At 32.0% G+C, this 22,172-nt stretch overlaps 2 protein-coding genes and 1 long non-coding RNA gene across 3 annotated transcripts in view; 1 reads left to right on the top strand and 2 right to left on the bottom strand.

The window, feature by feature from the left end:
• The window catches only part of LOC139485827 (uncharacterized), a 971,519-nt gene that overhangs the window by 612,349 nt on the left and 336,998 nt on the right, over nt 1-22,172 (bottom strand). The gene's annotated exons all lie outside the window — the stretch shown is intronic.
• LOC139485786 (uncharacterized) lies at nt 515-9,416 on the bottom strand. The gene is made up of 6 exons (XM_071270438.1): nt 9,276-9,416; nt 7,973-8,087; nt 4,138-4,304; nt 2,866-3,037; nt 1,601-1,694; nt 515-969 (listed from the first exon to the last, which is right to left on the bottom strand). The coding sequence occupies exons 1-6, from the start codon at nt 9,352-9,354 to the stop codon at nt 595-597; spliced, it is 1,002 nt and encodes a 333-aa protein (XP_071126539.1). The 5' UTR covers nt 9,355-9,416; the 3' UTR covers nt 515-594.
• The window catches only part of LOC139519706 (uncharacterized), a 43,036-nt gene continuing 36,567 nt past the window's right edge, over nt 15,704-22,172 (top strand). Inside the window, exon 1 of the mRNA XM_071311937.1 lies at nt 15,704-15,820. Within this exon, the coding sequence (XP_071168038.1) occupies nt 15,764-15,820 (57 nt within the window). The 5' untranslated portion in view covers nt 15,704-15,763. The remainder of the gene's footprint in view (nt 15,821-22,172) is intronic.

The raw sequence follows: 22,172 nt of genomic DNA, 5'->3' as shown, positions 1-22,172 counted from the left end.
AGGGTTGAGATCCCTCTAACATGTTTAACCCCGCCACATTATTTATGTATCTGCCTGTCCCAAGTCAAGAGCCTGTAATTCAGTGGTTGTCGTTTGTTTATGTGTTACATATTTGTTTTTCGTTCATTTTTTATATAAATAAGGCCGTTAGTTTTCTCGTTTGAATTGTTTTACATTGTCATATCGGGGCCTTTTATAGCTAACAAAGCGGTATGGGCTTTACTTATTGTTGTAGGCCGTAGTTGTTAATGTCTGTGTTATTTTGGTCTCTTGTGGACAGTTGTCTCATTGGCAGTGATACCACATTTTCTTTTTTATACTTAACACAACTGCTTTGACAAACTTTTGTAAAATTATGTCTCACTGGAATTTGGAATCGACACCAAACTGTTCGAGTTATGCGTAAGCCATATGTTCGAGTAATGCCTTCAACTAGGCGACAACAAGTTATTTACAAGGAACTTCGTAGAATTTTTCAATATTTAATGATGTTTATATAATTCAGTATCTTAATGTTAGACCTAATTTTTTTATGCTATCCACATTTGTAATTTTTTTTTCATCACTTTATTTGAATTTGTGTAATTCAAAAAACTAGATATGTGTCGATTCTGCGTCGTATCTTGCACTCTTTGGTGTAAGAGGGGGAGTGTCAGCTTCCGGTACAAAATAGTCATGTCCATCTTGGTAATTAACGCCATTTTCATCCTTTATATGCATCATTGGTCTTAGATCTGGAACTGATTCAGGTCGCAAAATATAATCATTTCCCTCATTTTCTGACAGTGTTGTATATTGCCTTTCCATTTTATGTCTTTGGAAATTAGATAGACCATCGTATCCAGGTTTTGGAGAATCCGTTGCTATGGTAAACACAGATGCATCATGTTCACCAGTCTGATCATTCTCTAAGCCGTATGTGACGTTCTGATTTTCATGATGCCCTAGTTTGAGTTTAACATACCGTGCCTGAAAATATATTGATTGATTAATGAAGATATATTTGGAAACTTTGAGCCCTCTTGGTCAAATTGTGACGGCAAGTTTTTATTGGCGGAGAAAACCAGAGTGAACATCGGTTAACTTCTTATGCCTTTAATTCATACCGGTTAATTACAACTACATCGTTATTTAATTCTGTCGATGTTGTTTGGTTGTTTTTGTCGTTTGTTTGGTGTCTCATTGAGGCAGTTTCATTAGCAATAGACATGCTGAATCATTTGACTGTTCGTGTATTTTTTATGCCATGACTGTTAGTCTCTACGATTGATTGGTATGGTTACTTCAAAGAGGATTAAGTAGTAGGACATTTCAATTTACTATAGTACATAGAAATAAACATAATATGACTAATCATGTACTTTTATTAGTATTTTGGTTTGACTATAAAAATGTCATTCCAAGTCAAGAGGACAGTTAAATACTCAAATATTTTCCCCCAAAAAAGTAGCCTTGTTTCATCTAAAAACATACATTACTTTTGATAAAAAAAACCACACACAACTGTTTTGCATAAACCAGCGATGATAATCCTTTATCAAATAATAGTACCGAATACTCAATTGTATTTATAAACGCAGTGTAATATTTGTAAACATACTTGGTCCGGATCCATATTAACCTCACGAATTTCAGCGTAGTCAACTGAGCCTCTGTGTGCCAAATTGTAGGCAGCATTATCATTCTCTTCAGTCCTAAAAAAATAATCACAATTATTATAAAAAAGGATAGATAAATCCAGAGGGGAATGCAATGATTAAGACGAAGAAACAAAATAAAAACATTATGGCAAAAGGAGAGAAAACTGACCCACAACAGGCCAAACACTACATTGAAAATTAAAACATGGGAGTCATCATTCCACATTGGGTCGAAATCGGATGCTGGGAAATGGTTATCAGATCCACTAGTTACAACCGTCGTTTAATCATATCAAAATTACATATATTCTGTGGTAAGCTCTATGATTTATTGTATTTTGTTACATAAAACTAGGGTTTTACGGTTTTATTGCTAGTATGTTACTGGGTTGCTGTCTTCATCTATGATGTGTACCCCATATACCCTTTTACTTATTCTGATTACTTATGATTATAAAAATGTAAAGTGACCCCCATACGATATACCTAGGTCGATCATAAAAATGATGAAAAGGGAGGTTTTGTAAGAAAGTGACTTATATCCCCTAACGTCTTATCTATTAAGATTTTGGAGAGTTTTTGGCCACGCCACAAGTTTGCGCTGAAAAAACTGGTTCCGCTGTAGAAACTTTTAATTAGCGTTATGCATTAATCAACAATTTATTTGGAAGAAAACCTTTCCGTAATTATACTAAAACTAATACTGCAACTCTCTTTAGATAGTCAACTTTTACAGTTTTGAATAATTATCCTTCGTATAGTCTTTTTACTTTAGATGTTTAAAAGTATTTGACCTTTTTGGCATCACAAACATTTACTGTTTACATATAGACGTGCAGGGCGTATAAGTAAGGAGACTGAGGTTTGTGCGCACGTTAATTTAGCCAAACTCTGCAATATTATATGCCTGTTTCAAGTCAGGTAATATGGACATTAAGTTGTTCGTTGTTATTTGTCCGTTTGGGGTTTTGTCGGAGCAATCGGTTTACTCTATATGTGATCAAAGTACCAGCAAGTGTTTACGGTAAATTATGTAGCGACAGTGTATACATTTATTACACAACTGAAAAATTATCAGATCGTTTTTTTTCCTGGTTGCTATAATAATCTTTTTCTATGATAAAGATATGTTATTTCATTTTACCTGTAACCTTCAATGACCTTGACAGCAACAGTATATAACTGCTACCAGTATAAACAATAATGATTATGATTGAATAATTACCCCTTTTCGGTCCCCTTCCTCTTGGATCTCCGGTAAACGAACAATAAAGAAAGAATTAATACAATGACGAGTACAGCTCCAACACATCCGCCGATTATGGCACCGTTATCATTACTGGTGCTCTGTTTAAAAGCTGAAGTTGTACTTTCCAATGTTACATAGTCATCAGTAGCTAAAATAAAAACAGTGCAGGTCTTTTCAATAATGGTACATAAAACAAAAATCAAATGTATAAATCAAGGTACATGCATAGATCAATTGAAGCTTCGTCTATATTTTCAAAATGCAAAAAAATCAGATTTTTGATTGCAATCCCCTTTAACTTCCGTTTTTATTTTATTGCGTTCAGTGACATACACGTAGCAAGGCCTTTTATAAGTGTACACCCGGACCTCGGCGTTGGGTCTGATACCCCACCTTCCCCCAAACCCAAAACAGCATCTGAAGGCGAAGGACCTTCGGATATGGGATGAAACCTCAGGAACTTCACGCATTATCGTGAAAAATACTGTACATTATAAAAAATGAGGAAACGAGTTGCCTTCAATGCAATGTTACTCACAGAGAATTTTAATTCAGATGTTAAATTTTCGACGGTGTTTAAATACTGTTTTTAATAGGCTGCGACTTTTAACTGCCCGAGGCTCTCAAAAAAACCGTCTAAAATTTAACTAAAATGCTAGAATTTTGAAGATTTCAGTAATTTAGCATGACTTAATGGTGCTAGTACCCGATATATGTGCATTGTATTGTCAAAAACAGCCCATTTTATGTAGCAGAAGCATTCTACTGTCCAATAAATAACTAAACGTTTACATTTTAACAATTTTGTAAAACTGCTATATTTTGGGGCCAAAAAGGGTTCTTACCGGACCTACTCCATTTACAAATAACTTGGTCGGTAGAAAACAAAACTTTACTTCATAAGAGAGGATTTCAGCTTCCCGGTTGTGAACTTTCTATTTCAAGTCTCATTTTGTTTTATGTTTCAGTCATATAAATAATTGCTCTCCAGCAATGTGTCAATAATAATCTTCTATATATAACGGGAAAACACTAATTTCTAAAATATTTCAATAAATATTCAAAAGTTTATACACTGACAGACAGCTACTGCACTCGCTGTTAAATTGCGCAATACAATAGTTTTATCAAAGATTTCTAGTTTAGACTTATTTTCATGGTTAATTCAGAAAGGAAATATTATTAGGTAAAACTTATAAAACAGGAAAGTTGTATATACTATTATATATATGTATATGAAGAACCTACAGTAATCGTCGTAATCGCCGTAATCCTCGTAACACGATCCATTGTATGAGTACTTATCTATTATGACTCGTATATGATGTCCGAACGTTTGTTCCATTATGGACTGGTATCGGTCACAAAATGTGTTTAGATTTTCCGAAATGCATCCCAGTAGATACTTCGTAGACCTGGCAAGAGACAGGATTATATTTAGGTAAGAAGTGATACACACAAAATAAGAAAACGAAAAAGATTAAAAGTAATCTATATAACGACCACAACACAAATATGATATGATACAGCCATTTAAGTATATCGAATTCGTGGCATATTGTGGCATCAGATATATAACGTCATATTCCGATCAAATATGGCTTCATATAATTTATACATCCCACACAGCCAAAAGGACTTCCGTACTCCGGCAGCAAGAGTTCTAACTGTTGGACAAGAAAAGTCCAAGAGATGACCATACTTATATATTCGAGTCAGCGCTTGTCTCCTTTATGTATTCAAAATACAAGTCGGTTAGATATTGGTGCTAGTAAAAATTATAATTTGTATTTTAATTATTGTATTTCATACTCAGAGAATTATTTGCTATCGGCATTTACCTTTCTTAAAATATTGGAAAAAATATATTTTTCAGCATTTGCCTTACTGGGAGCGATATTTTTTATGATAATTACACCTTATGTAAGAATCCAGGGTTTTGATTGGTTGATAGCCAGTGTATTTTTCACCAATTTACTGTTCTTAAATCAATATCGTTCATTTTTAACGCAGCCGGGGTATTTGCAAAAAGGATATATGCCTCTTTTACCCTCTCTGTCGTGGTATTTGCCAAAAAATACTCTATCCGACTGGACGCTTGTTAGTACGGTGACCAGACCCAATATTTTTAAAATTTAATCGTCAAACATACTATATGGCTATATCATATATCATCGGATTCGAAAAAATGAGTACTTTTGGAATATCGATGTCGTCAAAAAGAAATGTGGTAACAGTTTTGCATAAATTAAGGTCAAAGATCAACATACTGTTTTCTTCTTTTCTTCCTGTATCTTCAAAATTGAAAGATATCAGCAGCATTTTGTGTTAAATTTCAAATCAATTGAAAATGTATTGTCTCGAAAATGTAAAAAAAAAAGGAACATATTACTTAGTAATCGATTAATTCTGAAAATTGGCGTTTTTCAAACATTTGTTCTATTATACAAGATCTATACAAATTCCGTTAAAGTTGCAGTAGTTACCTTGCCAGGTGACATTCAACCTCAGCAATAAAAGATAAATATTGTTTTATCCCGAATGTTTATTTTGAAAAAGCTCATGCATGTAATTCATTGCAACCAAAAACCACTTATTACCTCGAAGAACATTAAAAAATCCAATCAAAATAATCACAAAACAGATTTCATTCAGGAGTATCTTCTGATTCATCTGTCAAGGAATTTCTACATAATTCTTACCCTTGAAAGGAACAAAGCTCCGTATATGTAAGGTTTTGTTGTGAACAAACACTTTTCACATGAAGATTTTCCCTTACATGAACACAAAAGATCCTGCAAGAATTCTGCTGACATATGCCCTTTAAAATAAACGGGGTGTAATGAAATAATTAATGTTCGCCAACCATATTCTAAGGGTGACGGAACAGGGGGTTTAGCAATGTGTTATCCGGTTAAAATTGCCACTTCACAGAGAGGTAACCTGACTAAACATACTTTGTTACTGGTGTCAAGCTTGACGCGAATTTTATTCATATCGTCAGTACTGCCAAAGCTCTGTAACTACAATAGTCGTGTGTGTCGTTTGAAGTCTTTTGTAAAACCATTCAAACGAGAAAACTAACATTTATATAAAAAAAAATGAACGAAAAACAAATATGCAGCACATAAACAAACGACAACCACTGAATTACAGGTGCCTGACTTGGGACAGGCACATACATAAATAATGTGGCGGGGTTAAACATATTAGCGGGTTCCCAACCCTTCTCCCTAAGCTGGGACAGTGGTATAACAGTACAACATAATAACGAACTATAAAAATCAGTTGAAAAAGGCTTAACTCATCAGATGGACAAAAATACAATTGGACGTAGCCGGGTACGTGTACATCCCAACAACAAAAAGACACTAGGAATAGATCTGAGTGTATTCGCAGTTATCTGACAGCTAGTTCAAAGCCACCAACAACTAATAAATCATACATGTAAGACTAAACTATCAATCCCTACACATCCAACTGCACCTAAAATTCGCATGCATGTGTCATTTGTTTGCAGTAGTGAACACACAGAACAATCACACCCGTATAAGAGGTCCTTATGATTATTCTGTCGCTCTTTCCCTTTTCTGTTAACTTCATGTCAAAGTATAAAGCATTAATGATCATACGAGTATTGGCCCTTGGTGAGTGCTTAAGCAAGTTACACCAGTCATTAATATTATTGTCTGAAATAACATTTTTGCTTTTTTGTTATCATCAATACATTTAAGCAATGCCATACCACCTCTCAGACTGGTGTAAGTTGTGAGTGATGGGCCAAAGGAAGGTAGGGAAAATGCACATGAGGCATCAGAATGGAATTGGTTCACCAAATCAGGTTCAACAAACGACCCATACTCTACCAGATTCCATCATTAAGTCTTTCAACAGAACTTAAGAAGCAACGGTTACTCTTTACAGTAAAGGAGGTGACTGATTCAGTACTTATACTCTCTGTCATACGACACAATTTTCAAAATTAAAAGCCATGTGTTGCCTTTTTTAACTACTAGGACCTAATCGCAATAGGACTTCCTAATTCAAACATTTTCCAGATAACTACATATCCAAATTCAGACTTGGTTCTTAATTTTTGAAATATTTTAAAAGAAAAAAAAACATATCAAATAAACATACGAAAATATGAAATCTTTTAAAAATACATAAAAAAACACGATAACCAATACGAAATGGGACCATAAACTAACAAAAAAGATCGAATTGAACAAATTTTAGCAATGAAAAATCGTTGTGATACAAAATATCATTTATAGATTAAAATAATAGTATCGGTCCGGTTCAATTCTTTTTACAAGTCGAATTTCAAGTGGAAAACCTGTATCTTCATTTTGTAGTGTATATTCTGTTTCAATGCACAAGTTGAAATAATGCTTCTGAGATAATGATTTTGGAATTGTTGTTCAATAAAAGTTTGAAATATCATATAAATGTTGTTTATTGTACATTTTGCGTAAAAATAATTGATGAAAATGAATTGAAACGTACTCTATTAAATGCAAAATATTCGTAGTATTCAATTTTTACAAAAACTCCTCATTAACGGATTAATTTTGCTAAACTTTGTTTGAAATTTAAAAAAAAATGTTACGACAATGTATAGAATAACAAAAAGCATATACCGAATGTTCTTTTAGAATGTAGACCAAAAATCTTTTGAAAGTATTTTTTTCTTTAAAGTAAGGGAACGAACTTCAAAGCCCATTTTACAAAAATTGCACCGTACGATTTTTTGACGACAAGTCAAAATGTGAAGTGTAACCTTTGAACTACCAATACTGTGATTTATAGCCGTATAGTCCGAATGACGATTAAACTCCTTAAATAAGCGACTTTTCTTTACTTGGTCACCGTACTATGTAACGTCACGATCGTTATAATAATTATGGTTGTTGTTTAAAACAAAATTTCTATTAAATGAACCAGACTTAAGCTGACAGCCACTGTTTACACAGTACACCTTATTTACAAAAATAATGTATATATCGTGGCATAATTGAAACTTTTGTTGTTATACAATTGAGATCCACATATATTTTCTAAATATATTGGTATAACATACCAACAAATATCATCATCTCTGGTGAGTGCATCTACATCGTGATATATTTCTGGATAAAAAGTCATATCCAGACATGTTAATGCCTCCAAACAACACCATGTTGCTGTATATGAGTCTAAAATAAAGAAATATAATCATAAAAACAAATGTTGTGTTAATATGTTTGCCAATGAGTCAATTCTCCACAAGAGACCAAAATGACACAGAACTTTAACTACTATAGGCCTTCAACAATAGACAAAACCCATACTTCGTAAGTCAGCTAATAAAGGCCCCGAGATTTGCTCTTTATAGCCTTACTTATGCTAATGAAATTCATAGAATCATATTCAAAACAGTGTAGCTGTGGCCATTGATTGACGACCTTAAATTATCCAATTGACTGGGGCAGATTATGTGAACGTTTGTCTGTAACGACCGCTGCTCACTATGTACTTGTTAAAGACACTTAAACTGTGGGGTCACAAAAGGTTCTCAACACCTAAATAAAGAAATTAGAAAAACTAGTCAGGAATAACACGATGTTTTGATTTATATCAATAATATAAATCAAAACATAAAGTTATTCCTGATTAATTTTTCGAATTATTTTATTAATATTAAAGGCGTTAAAAACCTTAGGTGACGCTACAGTTTAAATTCTATAATAAGTAAGTAGTGAGCAGTTGTCGTTACAGACACACGTTCACCTAATCTGTCCCAGTCAATGGAATAATTTAAGGTCGTCAATCGATGGCCACAGCTACACTGTTTTGAATATGATTCTATTTCAATTTCCATTAATTTCGGGACCTTTTATATCTTTTGGTTTGCTAATTGTTGAAAGCTCTACCGTGACCAATTGTAGTCAACTTCTACCTCATTTGGACTCAGTTGGAGATGGCTTATTGGCTCTCATACCAAATCTTTTGAATTTTATATAGGAACGCATAATTAAAATCTAATTTGAAGTTGTCGATTCCATGCAATTTTATAACTCTATCACATTTTATAAAGTCAAAAAGAACTTCATCTTATCACCTCCTGATAAAACATGTACATGTAACCAGACTACTACTTTTATATGGTTACGGGTGCATACCGAATTGAATTATTCTAAAAAAAAAATGAACCCTTTGAAGCATGATAGACCGGAGAACGAAGACTATTGGCAACACATATAATATTGACCTAATTCCTTGCTGAACTTAGATATAAGTTTAACGATAAAATTTAGTGAAAAAACTTAATGTTGTTGCAATAAATAGAAGAAAAAAAAAACGTTCACAAAGTAAATGCAGAAGACATCTCTTTAAAGTCTTACCGTTATAAAACCATGCACATGCAACCTCCGAATTAGAAAGAAATTCCAAAGCTTTAATCACGGTTTCGTTACCATACATCTTTTTAAGAATACTATTTTATGAAATGTTAGCTATAATTTCAATAAATCTATAGCCCTAAACCAACATTAAAAAGATTGTATCAAATCATTTCACTTATCAACGTCATTAAAGTGTTGTTATTCTGTCGGTCAAGCGTAACCGTACGGGTGTCACGGGGATCTATACTGATTTATATTGGTAGCGCTTCACGTGATATTTGACTTCCATATTTTCTTTTTCTAAAACTGAGCCGCATTAATTCATATAGTTACGTGTATATTCATATCGATTTCAAATTCGGTTGTATTAAAAAGAGCCACGAGTGTGTGTCGCCATGCCTGTTTGTAGCCAATGCCTTTTTACATCAGAGGCCCCTGAGGGGGCCTCGGGTGTATTGCCATCGCCTACTTTTCAAAGATCAAAGAGATGCATATATAATTAGTGTTGGAATAATAACCGACATTATAGACCCGCGGACCTATATAGTGCAGAATAAAATTCCGTATCGCTTCTTTTAAATTCATGTTTTCAATGGATACTCAGTTTTTTTTTTTATTTTTCTTAATGCAAAATTTATAATATGAAAATGTGTTGTCGTTAGAAATATTTGTATATTAATCAAACGATCTTCAATATCAATGATGTGTCGAAAAATTGTTGTTGCGGATGAATACCACGAGTGCGCAAGAGGGCAAGAGCGAGCGTGTAGAAAATCGAGAGGAAATCAATTCACACATTTATACACAGAAAGGTAATTATATTTCAATTATTTGATTTGGAGTCACCTTTTTAAACCGTTTGTAGCATATTTGTCTATAATATTAACGTAGCAAAACCAGGAAAATTTAATCTGTCATAATATTAAAATAAATTATCAGGTCACGTCCCGGCCCGCAGCCATTTTGAAAATACCAGCAGATTGGGTAGGAGTAACAAGAACCTGCAAGGCCTTTAAAGATAAGGTTACTATTTGTGTATTTTTTATAACAACAATTTGTTTTTATAAAGATCTCAACAATTTTTGGAGTTAAATTTCTTTTCTTCGTAAATAACAAGTAGATTGATCACTTGGACACACACACGGAACTATTTTCTGTTTTTTAAGATACTGTTTCGGATTTTCGCTCCTTCTCCGACTTAGTTTGTTCAAATTGTTGCATTAGTATATGTGAATATGTCCCTTGACTGGAAAATACGCGGAATTTGTAATGACTTTGACTATGTCTATGTAAGTAATTCTAATATATAATTATTTGGTTGAATTTATTGTTTATATAATATTCAGAGAATCTTCGACTTTTTCTTCTTCCAATAGAATTGGACTCTTTTTGAGTGTATAAAGACTCTTGCTCGTAAAATCAAGAGTCTTACTTTACACTGAAATGTCAGAATTTGGGTTAATCACATTTACTGAATTACTATAGATATATTGGGAGAAACCTTACAGTTTTGGAGATATAAATATAGATTAAATGTCCTGTTTTTTAAGTCTTCCTTAGCTTGTAGTATTGTATTATTTTAACCATACATGACATGTATCGCCAAAATTATATGATAATTTGATGACATACTTGTGCTTATCATACTCTACAGCATTATTTAATTTAAATGTGTAACCATATTCATGTCAAATTTTAGTAACTTATATTAGACATTTGTTCACACATACATGCATATGAGAACTTGAATTGAGCAAATATGATTAGTTAGAATGAAATTCAAAACAGTGTGGCTGTGGCCATTGATTGACACATTAAATTCATCCATTGACTGGGACAATTTAGGTGAACGTTTGTATGTAACGGACACTGCTCACTATGTACTTTTTAAAGACACTTAAACTATGGGGTCACCAAAGGTTCTCAACACCTTAATAAAGTAATTCGAAAAATTAATCAGAAATAACACGATGTTTGATTTATACTAATTATATAAATCAAAACATAAAGGTTATTCCTGATTAATTTTTCGAATTATTTTATAATTAAAGGCGTTAAGAAACCTTTGGTGACCCCACAGTTTAAATGTCTATCGTATGTACGTCGTTAACAGTGGTCATTACAGACAAACGTTCACGTAAATTGTCCCAGTCAATGGATGAATTTAATGTGTCAATCAATGGCCACAGCCACACTGTTTTGAATTTCATTCTATATCTATGAGAAATACAATCAGTTAACTTTATCTATGAGCACCCATGAGATCTTAAATTGAGCAAATATGATCAGTTATATGTTGAGTAAAATTTGAGCTAGATCTACTCAATTGAGTTAGATATCAATATTGAGACTAATCTAAATGGTTATTTGAGCACACATGAGCCTATTTATACTATTGAGAGCTATATTGGGATACTGCATGAGCAAACTAAGCAAATCTTTATTGAGACAAACCTATGAGCGCTATATTTTTAAATTTGTTCTTGACAATTTGTTTTTGTTTATTTAAAAAAAAAAATATAGGGACAACAGAGTTGGTGTATGTGGGTTCGATTCCCACCCTAGGCATTCATTTATATTGGCTGGTGCAAAGCGGGCAGTTTAGCTTAGTGGCCCCACACTGACTCTGTTGTTCATATGTTACTTAAAAAAATTAGGCGGCATCGTTCAGGTCTTGCCATCTTTATTTTTCTATTCGAAAATCAGACACAAAAAAACCATTGAATAATTGTGAAAATTATACCACAGATAACTATGGTAAAACTTTAATTGTTTTTGGCATAATTAAACTTGGCTGCCATCCAAGATCTAAAAAGTTTTTATATTGATGAATTATATATATCAGATTTGGATTCTTTTGGTTACAAAACATTTTGGATGGTACATGTAGGTAGGGGCCAAATCTTTATTCCTGAGGCTTAAAGCTTTCAGGTCTGAAAATTGCCCAAAATCATCACATTTTGACAAATTTGGAACGTAAAATGTACTTTTATGAAAAGAACTGATTTATTGAGTGTTAAGACTTTTGAAATAGACCCAAATTACGAACCAAATTGAGAACTTTTTGGAGTTTTATAGTTTAGGCTATTTTGGGCAATAAGTGAAACTTGTCCTTTAAATCAGTGGTTTCACAATAACCATTATATACTAAGTATCTGTTAGAAGATAGCTCTTTCACAGTACATTGTTAAACTTAAAGATAAATATATACCGACAATGACCAATATTAATGATGGAATGAGATTATACATGTATATATACTGTTTTATATTGTTACATGTACATACATAAATGAAAATTAAAACCAAACTGTTGTCATTATTCATAAAAAAAGAAAAGGGAGGTATGATTGGTATAAATCAGACACCAGCTCTAGACAAAATGATGAAAAAGAAATAAAGCTTATAACCATACAACATTTTTACAATCAGAAAAAAACTATACATAAATCAGTTAGAAATAGCCATGAAATGTCAAATGTTAAACAATATATACAGGAAAACTAATGGCCACATCATTGTACAATCGGGAAATCAAGATATACACCAAAAAATTACAAGGCCTGTTTTACAGGTTTCTTACAAAGGACCGACACATTCATATGGTAGTTGTGTTCTATATGTATAGTGCAAAATGTTCTCATTGCTATACCAATGGTATCCAAAGTATTAAATCCAGAACAAAGTAAAAAAAACCTAACAGTTGAAAAACTATCCAAATGTGATATTCAATTAACAAAAATACCATCATTAGCAAATGGCTATCTACATATAATACATTGTAATATTTACAATGAACCATTTAATAATTAGAAAACAGAACCTACAATGTACATGTATAGCTGCTGATTTAAAAAAAAATATAATGGATAAATGATTGACTGTGTTACAATAAAACCAAGATACAAATGTAACTCAGTGAAGCTATTTATGAACATTTAAAGAGTTTGTGTTGACTGCAACAAAAATCTAGAATAAGGGATAGTAATCTTGCTGTGTTAACATCCATTTAATTAGCAATTGATCCAAAAGCTAAATGTTTCAGAAAAAAGACCTGGATACTACATGTACAAACATTGTTAATAAATGCCATTTGTAGAGCAGGATCTGCTTACCCATCCGGAGCACCTGAGATCACCTGTTTTAGTGGGGTTCGTGTTGCTCAGTCTTTAGTTTTCTATGTTGTTTCTAGTGTACTTTTATTTGTATGCATGTCTTTTTCAGTTTTAGTCATGGAATTGTAAGTTTATTCTCCATTTATGAGTTTGCTGTTCATCTGGTATCTTTAGCCCCAGGGTTTCCCCTGGGTCAATTATTTTTTTCGCCACCTCTTTCGCCAAAACAATATATTTTTCCCCACTTTATTTTTCAATTAGCCACAATATTACAATTTATCTGTTTTGATATGATTGTCTTGAACCTCTTTTTCATAGTTCAGTGAGTGACTATATAGCTACTCGAAGAATTGTTTGCTATGTTGATTCTCTATTATAAGTTATATGTTAGCGCTTTTTGTATGTGTGCAACTATATGGTCATAATGCCAATCTAACAGTTCTCATTTGACCAAGTAATCATTGATAATTCACAAAGTTAAGTTTCCTAGTTCAAGTCAGTATCTCAGATATGATAGCAAATTATATTTAATATTTGTACTATATTGTATGGTGAACATATCTGTCTGGTAGGTATAATATAAACACCTGTCATTTATCAATAATTCAACACAACTTGAGGTCCTCTGATGTTCAGTACTTCAGTACTTTGATTATAGAAGCAGTTTAAAACAACATTGAAAAATTATCACTGAGTAAATGTTTAATCCCAATGCAACGAATAATTTAAAACGTCTCCTAGCTCCGATTAGCGAAAATACAAGATTATATATATCCCCCCCTTTTCCCCCTCAACTCATGGCACATGCATTATATAACATTTTGCTATAACGATTTCCGTAGCTTGATAATAACATCCGCTGTCAATTAAAGATGACCACTGCTTCAAAATATTTAAATACAATAAAAAATTAAAAACAATGTTTAACATTGTTTTTAATTTTTTATGTATTTGAATAAAATATCCTCACATTAGTTATTTACCTAGGTAATTCAGAAACATAATGGGTTGCCGTGTGAACTTTATGATGAAAAACATAAGAAAAGCAAACGGGTAACAAAATAAAAAGGAACAAAATATCAAGGACTTTGATTTGGAAACGTGAGAGACAATTTTTTTTGGGTTATAATGGACAAAATAAACTCTCTATAAACATACTTCTTTTTCTAAATACATGTTAGCTAGAATATTTTATCCTTCGCCTTAAAACAAAATTAGAAGAAAAGATTCATTTAATAAAGTTTTATCAACAATTTCACATATGAACGAAGACATTATTTTTTGTTGTTCTGTGCGGTCAAGCAAAATCGTACTAGTCAGTTGTTTATGATCGACTTCGCTTTAATTAAAATCATTAACGGTTATTGACTTTCGTGTTTTCCTTTTTGAGAGCCTCGGGCAGTTAAAAGTCGCAGCCTATTACAAACAGTATTTAAACACCGTCGAAAATTTAACATCTGAATTAAAATTCTCTGTGAGTAACATTGCATTGAAGGAAACTCGTTTCCTCATTTTTTATAATGTACAGTACTGTTACACGTGAGATGCAATTCCTCGCGAATCAAATGCTTATTGTTTAAGATATAGGCAGTAATGTCTGCAATTAAATAATTGGACAGCCATTGAACCTCAAATAGACATCGAAGATCTCAATTCAACGCCCAAGTTGCGTGATCTTTTCACTCAGCGAAAATGAGGTGAGAATGTACGATTTTTATAGTAATCGTGTGACGTGGTTGCTTTAATTCATTTTAATCGAGTATCTGTCGTTTATGTCCGCCATAAAAGAGCATGAGACCCTACCTACCAAGTACGGTCAAAATAGTACTAATCTAACATTAAATATGATGTGCAGAATTGCCTCGCTTTTATATTTGTACATGTATTGGCTATTGTGCTTTTTTCACCGTTTTCATTTATTTTAATCAATAACAAACCTGTTAAAAATCAATAGATATAGGAAGATGTGGTATGAGTGCCAACAAGACAACTCTCCATCCAAATAACAATTTATAAAAGTAAACCATTATAGGTCAAGGTACGGCCTTCAACACAGAGCCTTGGCTCACACCCAACAGCAAGCTATCATAAAGGGCCCCAAAAATTATGCATTTATTTCGCTTTCAAAAGACAACCTTTTCAAATACAAATTCATTTCTAGCTTCATCTGACTATCTAAAACATTGATTCGTTGAACTTGTAACTTGAATGAAGAAATCCAAAGATAAATATCATACACAAACTGCAACAGTCATTGAATTCAGATAAGAACATTCATTTGGATAACAAATTCGGTATAAGTATTCCATACTAATGATAAACCACGTATCTCAATTGACATCTTACAGAGGGCACACTTTATCAAACACAAAAAATGAGACCGGATTATTTAGCGACTATTTTTGTATTGTTCTACATTAATATTGTTACGGTAAGATCTCTTGTTTCTGCATCTAAACTCTAGTGTGGCAATAAGTTTACTTAATTTTGTTGTACTTCAGGTTAAAAAAAAGTGCTGTACAAGTTCGGAAATTTTCAAAACTAGCTTGTGTCCCTCGTAGTTACCTGCAACTTCTAATCGGGAAATCGATCAATTCCATAAATTTTTGGCCTAGCTGCAAAGATAATTTTTTTTATACTGCACTCGTTCTATTTAAGCAGTCAAAATGCGTTGACTGTATATTACTGTCATATACAGTCACTGGCCCGATATCACTTTTACTCATGAATACTTAAATAGAAGTTGCCGAAATAATATTTAATTATTCATACGACCTCTTCAACCTGTTCTTGTTTCCAATGCATACAACGATGCGTGGAACGACTCAACGTTGTTTCTTTTGCAATTATTGGAAAAACATATTTCATTTGTTAATATGTTTTGTTTGCAACCTATAAATCATTATATTATTAATTCGTATATTTTAACAAATTTGATTCGTTTAGGGATAGTCACATGTTAAACTATATTTTCGAAGGTAGAGAGAAAACGGCGGATAGCAAAACGCATATTGACCTGCAAAAAGCATATTGCACGGTTATTTTTAGAATATCTAAAAACCTGGGTACCGTTTCACAAAGCCTTCGTAAGTCTACGTGTCATCGTAAGTCCATCGTAAATAAATCGTAGGATTTACAGCCGTTTCACAAAGCCGTCGTAAGTTAAGATGATCGTAAATAAAGCGTAAATCCTGGCGTAACTTACTACAGCTATACCCAGTCGTAACTCCATCGTAGTTTTTCTACGAAAATAAATTAATCCATCTAACATGGCTGCAGCGTTCTTGACGGCTTTGTCAAGATGCCTCAAATGTTAGAAGACGAAGAAGAATCTTCAATATTATAGATTCAAATTCAAATTCAAAGTTTTATTGCCATATAAACTTTACAGTTTGTGACATAATGTAACAACAACAAAAACAAATAAAGACAATAACTAAGTAACTCAATATATATACACAAATTCAGGTAAATATTAAAGGGTCCCCTGTCCTCAGTTCCATTGACTTTTTTATAAAGGATCCTAGTTTATTCACTTGTGTTGGTGTTGATGGGTTAAGTATATATATAACTTTGTCATTGTCAGTGAGATTAGCAAATGAATTACTTTCTCTGTTAATGCAATCAAAATATGTTAATCTAATATTTGAATTATGAGAACAATTTATTAAGAAATGTTTCTCATCATCCAGTACTTTGCATTTTTTGCAAAGTCTCTCTTCGCGAGGAATTTTAAAATGCCTCCCTTTTTCAATTAATAATGAATGATCACTGATTCTAAGTTTTGTAATTAATTTTCTAAATTCAAAGTTTGGGTTAGAGAGGTAAGGTTTGATCAATAGATTTGGCTCAAGTGCTTTATAAAAATTTAATTTACTTTTATCATCAATAGATGTTAACTTATTTATCAACAGGTTGTTGTAGTATGAGTTTATTTGGGGTTTAATATAGCTTTTAATATTTTTTAATTGTTTTAAATTATCACAGGTTTTTAGTCTATCTATATCAATGTTAGATTCAGAAAGAATATCTTTTGCAAAAGTGAACCATGAATAGGTGCCACTAGAATCCAAAGTTTTAGTTAATTGAAAAGATTCATGTAATAAGGGATTCAAATTTGAGGTGAAAAGCCTTGCTAAATACATAATAGTTTGGGTTTTTATATGACATTCAATAGGCAGTCTTCCCAATTCGTTCCTTGTACCAAAATTTGAGGCACTTTTGTTAGTGCCAAGGGTAAACTTGCAATAACCAAGATGCAAGTTTTCTATTGGAGTCTTGTCAATAAAATTAAATGGGTCCACAATTTTTCCAGAAACCAAAGCTCTTTTTTTAGCTTTGAAATATGTTATATATGAGTCCAAATATGTTATTTCAGAATTATAAGTCAATATAGGTCTCACTAAGGTGTCAAATAAGTTATTTGACACTCTGATAGGAAGGCTGCCAAGAGAATTAGTATATGTTTTAATAGAGAACAAAACCTTTTTTGCCTTTTTTGTTAATTCAGCTGTACTATGACTGAGATTACCATTTGATTTAATCAGCAGACCTAAGTAAGGATATTCTGAAACATTCTCTATTTTTTTGTTTTTATATACAAGTATAGATGCTTCAGGCTTTTGCTTTGTTGTTGAAAAGACCATACTTTTTGTTTTATTTATGTTTAGAGAAAGCTGCCAGTTTTCACAAAACATGGAAACTTTATTTAGACTATTTTGGAGACCCTCCTTAGATTCTGATAGTAAAAGCAGATCATCAGCAAACAGGAGGGAGCCTAGTTTACTATTTATAAGCTCCAAAGGACTTGAGTTGTCATCTTCCAAACCTTTAGTGATATCATTTATAAAAATGTTGAACAAAGTAGGACTTAATGAATCCCCTTGTTTCACACCTCTAGTAATGTCAAAATAGTCAGAAATGTAATCTTTATGTTTTAAAGAGGATTTGGTATTTAAATATTGTTGTTTTATTACTCTGTAAAAAGACTTTCCTACTCCCATTTTGCATAATTTATACAGAAGGGCTGTTCTCCATACAGAGTCAAATGCCTTTCTTAAGTCAATGAAGCATGCATATATTTTTTTGTTATTTTTGTGTATATATTTATTAATTAAAGATTTTAATATAAAAATACTGTCAGCAGTTCTGTGCTTTTCTCTGAAGCCAAATTGACAGTTATTCAGCTGTTTATCCACAACTGTGATTAGTCTATTATTAAGTACAGCATTGAATATTTTAGGAAGATTACTGATTAAAGATATACCTCTGTAATTATTGGGATCAGATTTGTCTCCCTTCTTATGAAGTGCGATTATATAAACTTTCAAACTTTCAAACTTTATTAATCAAACTCAGACGCAGTAACTGCGCTACAGGAGCATCACATATATATAGTATATTATAATCACAGATGACAGAATGAGTATAGAAATTATCTTACATGTATATATTAAACTATATGATTTCAAGTCATTTGAACTTATACAAATGTATTACATATACAAAGTAAATATTATCGTATACATATTATAATTATTAACACATATTTCAAAGGTAATACACAAGTTCATGCTTCAACTATGTTTTGGGTGTACTCGATTCGGTTACAGTACGTCACGCCACCACGTGTAAATACAGTGTTGTGTTATGGAATGTAAATAAATATGTCATCCGAGTACTAGATCATGAGAGTACTCGAGATCATGAGAGTACTCGATCGTAAAGTAATGTGACGTTTCAGTTTGACTCTATAAGAGTTTTACAATCTTTTGGAGGAACCATGATAGGTGAGTAAGAACTTGTGTATTACCAATATTCAACATTTTATTCATTTTTGACTCACTGGGTACATTAACAAAGTAACCCGTTATATATTTAGTTCGGATATCTTTCAATTCATTACAGCAGAAAATATAATGGAATTCGTTTCCAACAACTTGTTTACAGAGATTGCACAATCTTTCATTCCTTGGTATACCAGCCCAACGTCCCGTCTCTATCGGAAACTTGAGATTGCATGTTCTCAGTTTACATATATAGTTTCTATTTACTGGATTTAACCGTAAAAGATAATCTTCTAATTCAAACTCTGTCTTAAACTTAGAATAATATTCCCCTCGTGAAGAATTAGACACATCTGAAAACCACTTTTGTATAAATTGATCGTGCAATCTCTGTCTTACAACATTTTTTATAAATTCAGGATTTACATATTCTTGGTTATTCCATATTTCACTATAACCCGTTTCATCAAATATGGATTTAATATAATTAATCCAGAGCATATATGAGTCCTTCCATGATTTTGGGTATATACCTGTTTTTAGAATTAAATTAAATATTTTAACAATTGACTTAATTATTACTTGATTTGAGGTTTTAATTATTTCATTTATAATTCTATCAGGTCCAGCAGACTTTTGAAGTTTTAGTCCTCTGATTACCTTATTTACTTCTGAACAAGATATTGGAGCATCTGTTTCAGCTTTGAAGTCTATATTATTTTCTAATAGCTTTAATTGTGATTCAATGTCTATCATAAAAGCATTATTTATAGATGAAGGTTTACCTTGATCTTGAAAATGTTTTATTAAAACTTCTTCATCTTTTAATACCTCTGGTATTTCATCTTTTTCTGTTTTATTCTTAAGAGATTTTAAAATTTTCCAATATTCCTTTGGATTTTGATTGATATATTCACTTAAACAATTATAAAGTTTTTGTTTATATTCATACTTTTTGTGTTTAACCATTTTCTTCAAGTTTTTTTTTAACTCAAAAAACTTTTGCTTTAAACTATTATTATTTGGATTATTTCTTATTTTGTTTCCTATTTTATTTATTTGACGCTTGGTTTCATATATAACATTGTCTGACCAAACTTGTTTAAATTTCCTTTTCTTCTTCCTCCTTTTTTTTGGAGTTGCTTTACAAGAAAGGCTTGAAATATTATCTAAAATTTTTGTCAATTTTTCTGTAGCCTCATCAACACCAACCTGATTTTCCTCGTAATTAACCATTTCAAATTCTATTATCTCATTCTTTACATTTTCAGTCAATAAAGCATCAATAAGTTTAAGTTTAGAATTTTCTGTCCATTTATATGATTTAATCCAGTGCCACCCTTTTTCCTCAAGGCCAATTTCTTTATCTATATTTATAGAGCACTTCATATATAAAGTAATTTGAACATGATCTGATAGGTAAGTAAAATCGTTTGTTTTAAAATATTTGACTGAGGACAGGAGACTCTCGCTAACAACAGCATAATCAACAGTACTAAATCCACTGCTTGACATATATGTATAATATCCCAATGAGTCACCTAAAAATCGACCATTGAGTAAACGCAGCCTTGAAGACAAACACAAGTCTAATAACTTTGTACCAACTGTATTTACAGAAGTATCTTGATTGTTTCTATTAATTTCTGAATCAGTAATATAATTTTCAGGGAGTAAATCAAAACCATCAAAATTATTGATGTGATCAGAATCATTTACAATAAAGTCAGCTCTTTGGCCAGTTCGAGCATTTAGATCTCCAATCAATACAATCTGTCCATTCATGGAGAAAGTAGATATCTCATTTTCTAAAAAATCTAAGTCATTATCATAGTGAGATGATGAAAAGGGGGGTATATAAAGAGCGCACAGATAAATATCATGTACAAATCCAAAAAAGTTCTTATTCAACTTAAGCCATAGTCTATTTGGCGAGGTTGTGGCTTCTTTTAAATATGTAATGCCTTTAAAGTATGGCTTTTTTATAGTAACAATAATGCCCCCACTATACCTTCTTGCTTTTTTTCTTTTTTTACGGGACTTAGAAATAATACAATGGCCTTCCAATTTAAATTCTTTAGATTCTCCCTTCCAGGTTTCTAAAAGTATGTTTATGTCACCTTTTAAATTCTCAATAAACAATTCATCTTTAAGTTTGTCTCCAAGGCCGTGAACATTCCATGAGGATATAGATAAATTTTTATAACAATTTGACATTTGAGCATATAAATCTTTCTTATTTTGTTGTAAACCTGAAAACCTCAATATTCACAATATAAAGTTCAAATGATATTACCTTGTGTATGGTATATGGGAGGTAACTCTATTCTTTAAATTCAGAAAAATCAATATTGAACTACACTTAAAGTCTTTCTTCGTTTGTTTATTTGTATATTCAAGCAACTAACTTAATGCAAATCTAAGGTATTAATCATTGTTTACTCATCTTATTTCCCATCGGCGTACGTCTTCACAATGTAATAAATCGGCTTTCTATCACGTCCACGTTCTGAAATCTATTTATAATTATATCACTACAGGCACAGTGGTAATCGATAAAACGTTTAAAGAAGGATGTTTTATTCCCATTTTTAAAGTTATGTGTACAATGTAAATCTGAAATCAGTGTTTTACAGTCAAACCAGATAATAATTATTTTTTTTTGTAATTTCGGCCAAAAAAGAAATGTATTTTAATAAGAATATCGAAATAAATATCTGACTGTAATTAGTTTCGTGGTTAATGGAACTTATTGCAACTATTTATATATATGCCTTTCGAGTGACTATTTTTGAATCGAATTTAATGTAGATCATATATATCAAAACTAATAGGGGTAAGCTGCAGATCAATAAGACTGTGTAGATGCGACATGTCTTCAAAAATTAATACAGTAGAAAAAAAATTTGGAAGCGGGAGGGGAAGTTAAAGATTGAAAAGTGAAGCATTTTTTTCTGTTTACTTTAATTTTTTTTATTTAGGGACATCGCCACATGC

This window comes from Mytilus edulis, chromosome 1 (assembly GCF_963676685.1).
Source record: "Mytilus edulis chromosome 1, xbMytEdul2.2, whole genome shotgun sequence".
Classification (NCBI taxonomy): Eukaryota; Metazoa; Mollusca; class Bivalvia; order Mytilida; family Mytilidae; genus Mytilus; species Mytilus edulis.
This window is presented reverse-complemented; position numbering and strand designations above follow the sequence as displayed.

Excerpts from the sequence above, each read along its gene's own strand:
- LOC139485786 (XM_071270438.1), bottom strand. The coding sequence starts at position 9,354 with ATGTATGGTAACGAAACCGTGATTAAAGCTTTGGAATTTCTTTCTAAT. Across the intron at positions 8,088-9,275 it reads ATGTGCATGGTTTTATAACG|ACTCATATACAGCAACATGG; the intron begins GTAAGACTTTAA and ends TCTTTATTTTAG. Across the intron at positions 3,038-4,137 it reads CGGCGATTACGACGATTACT|CTACTGATGACTATGTAACA; the intron begins GTAGGTTCTTCA and ends TTTTTATTTTAG.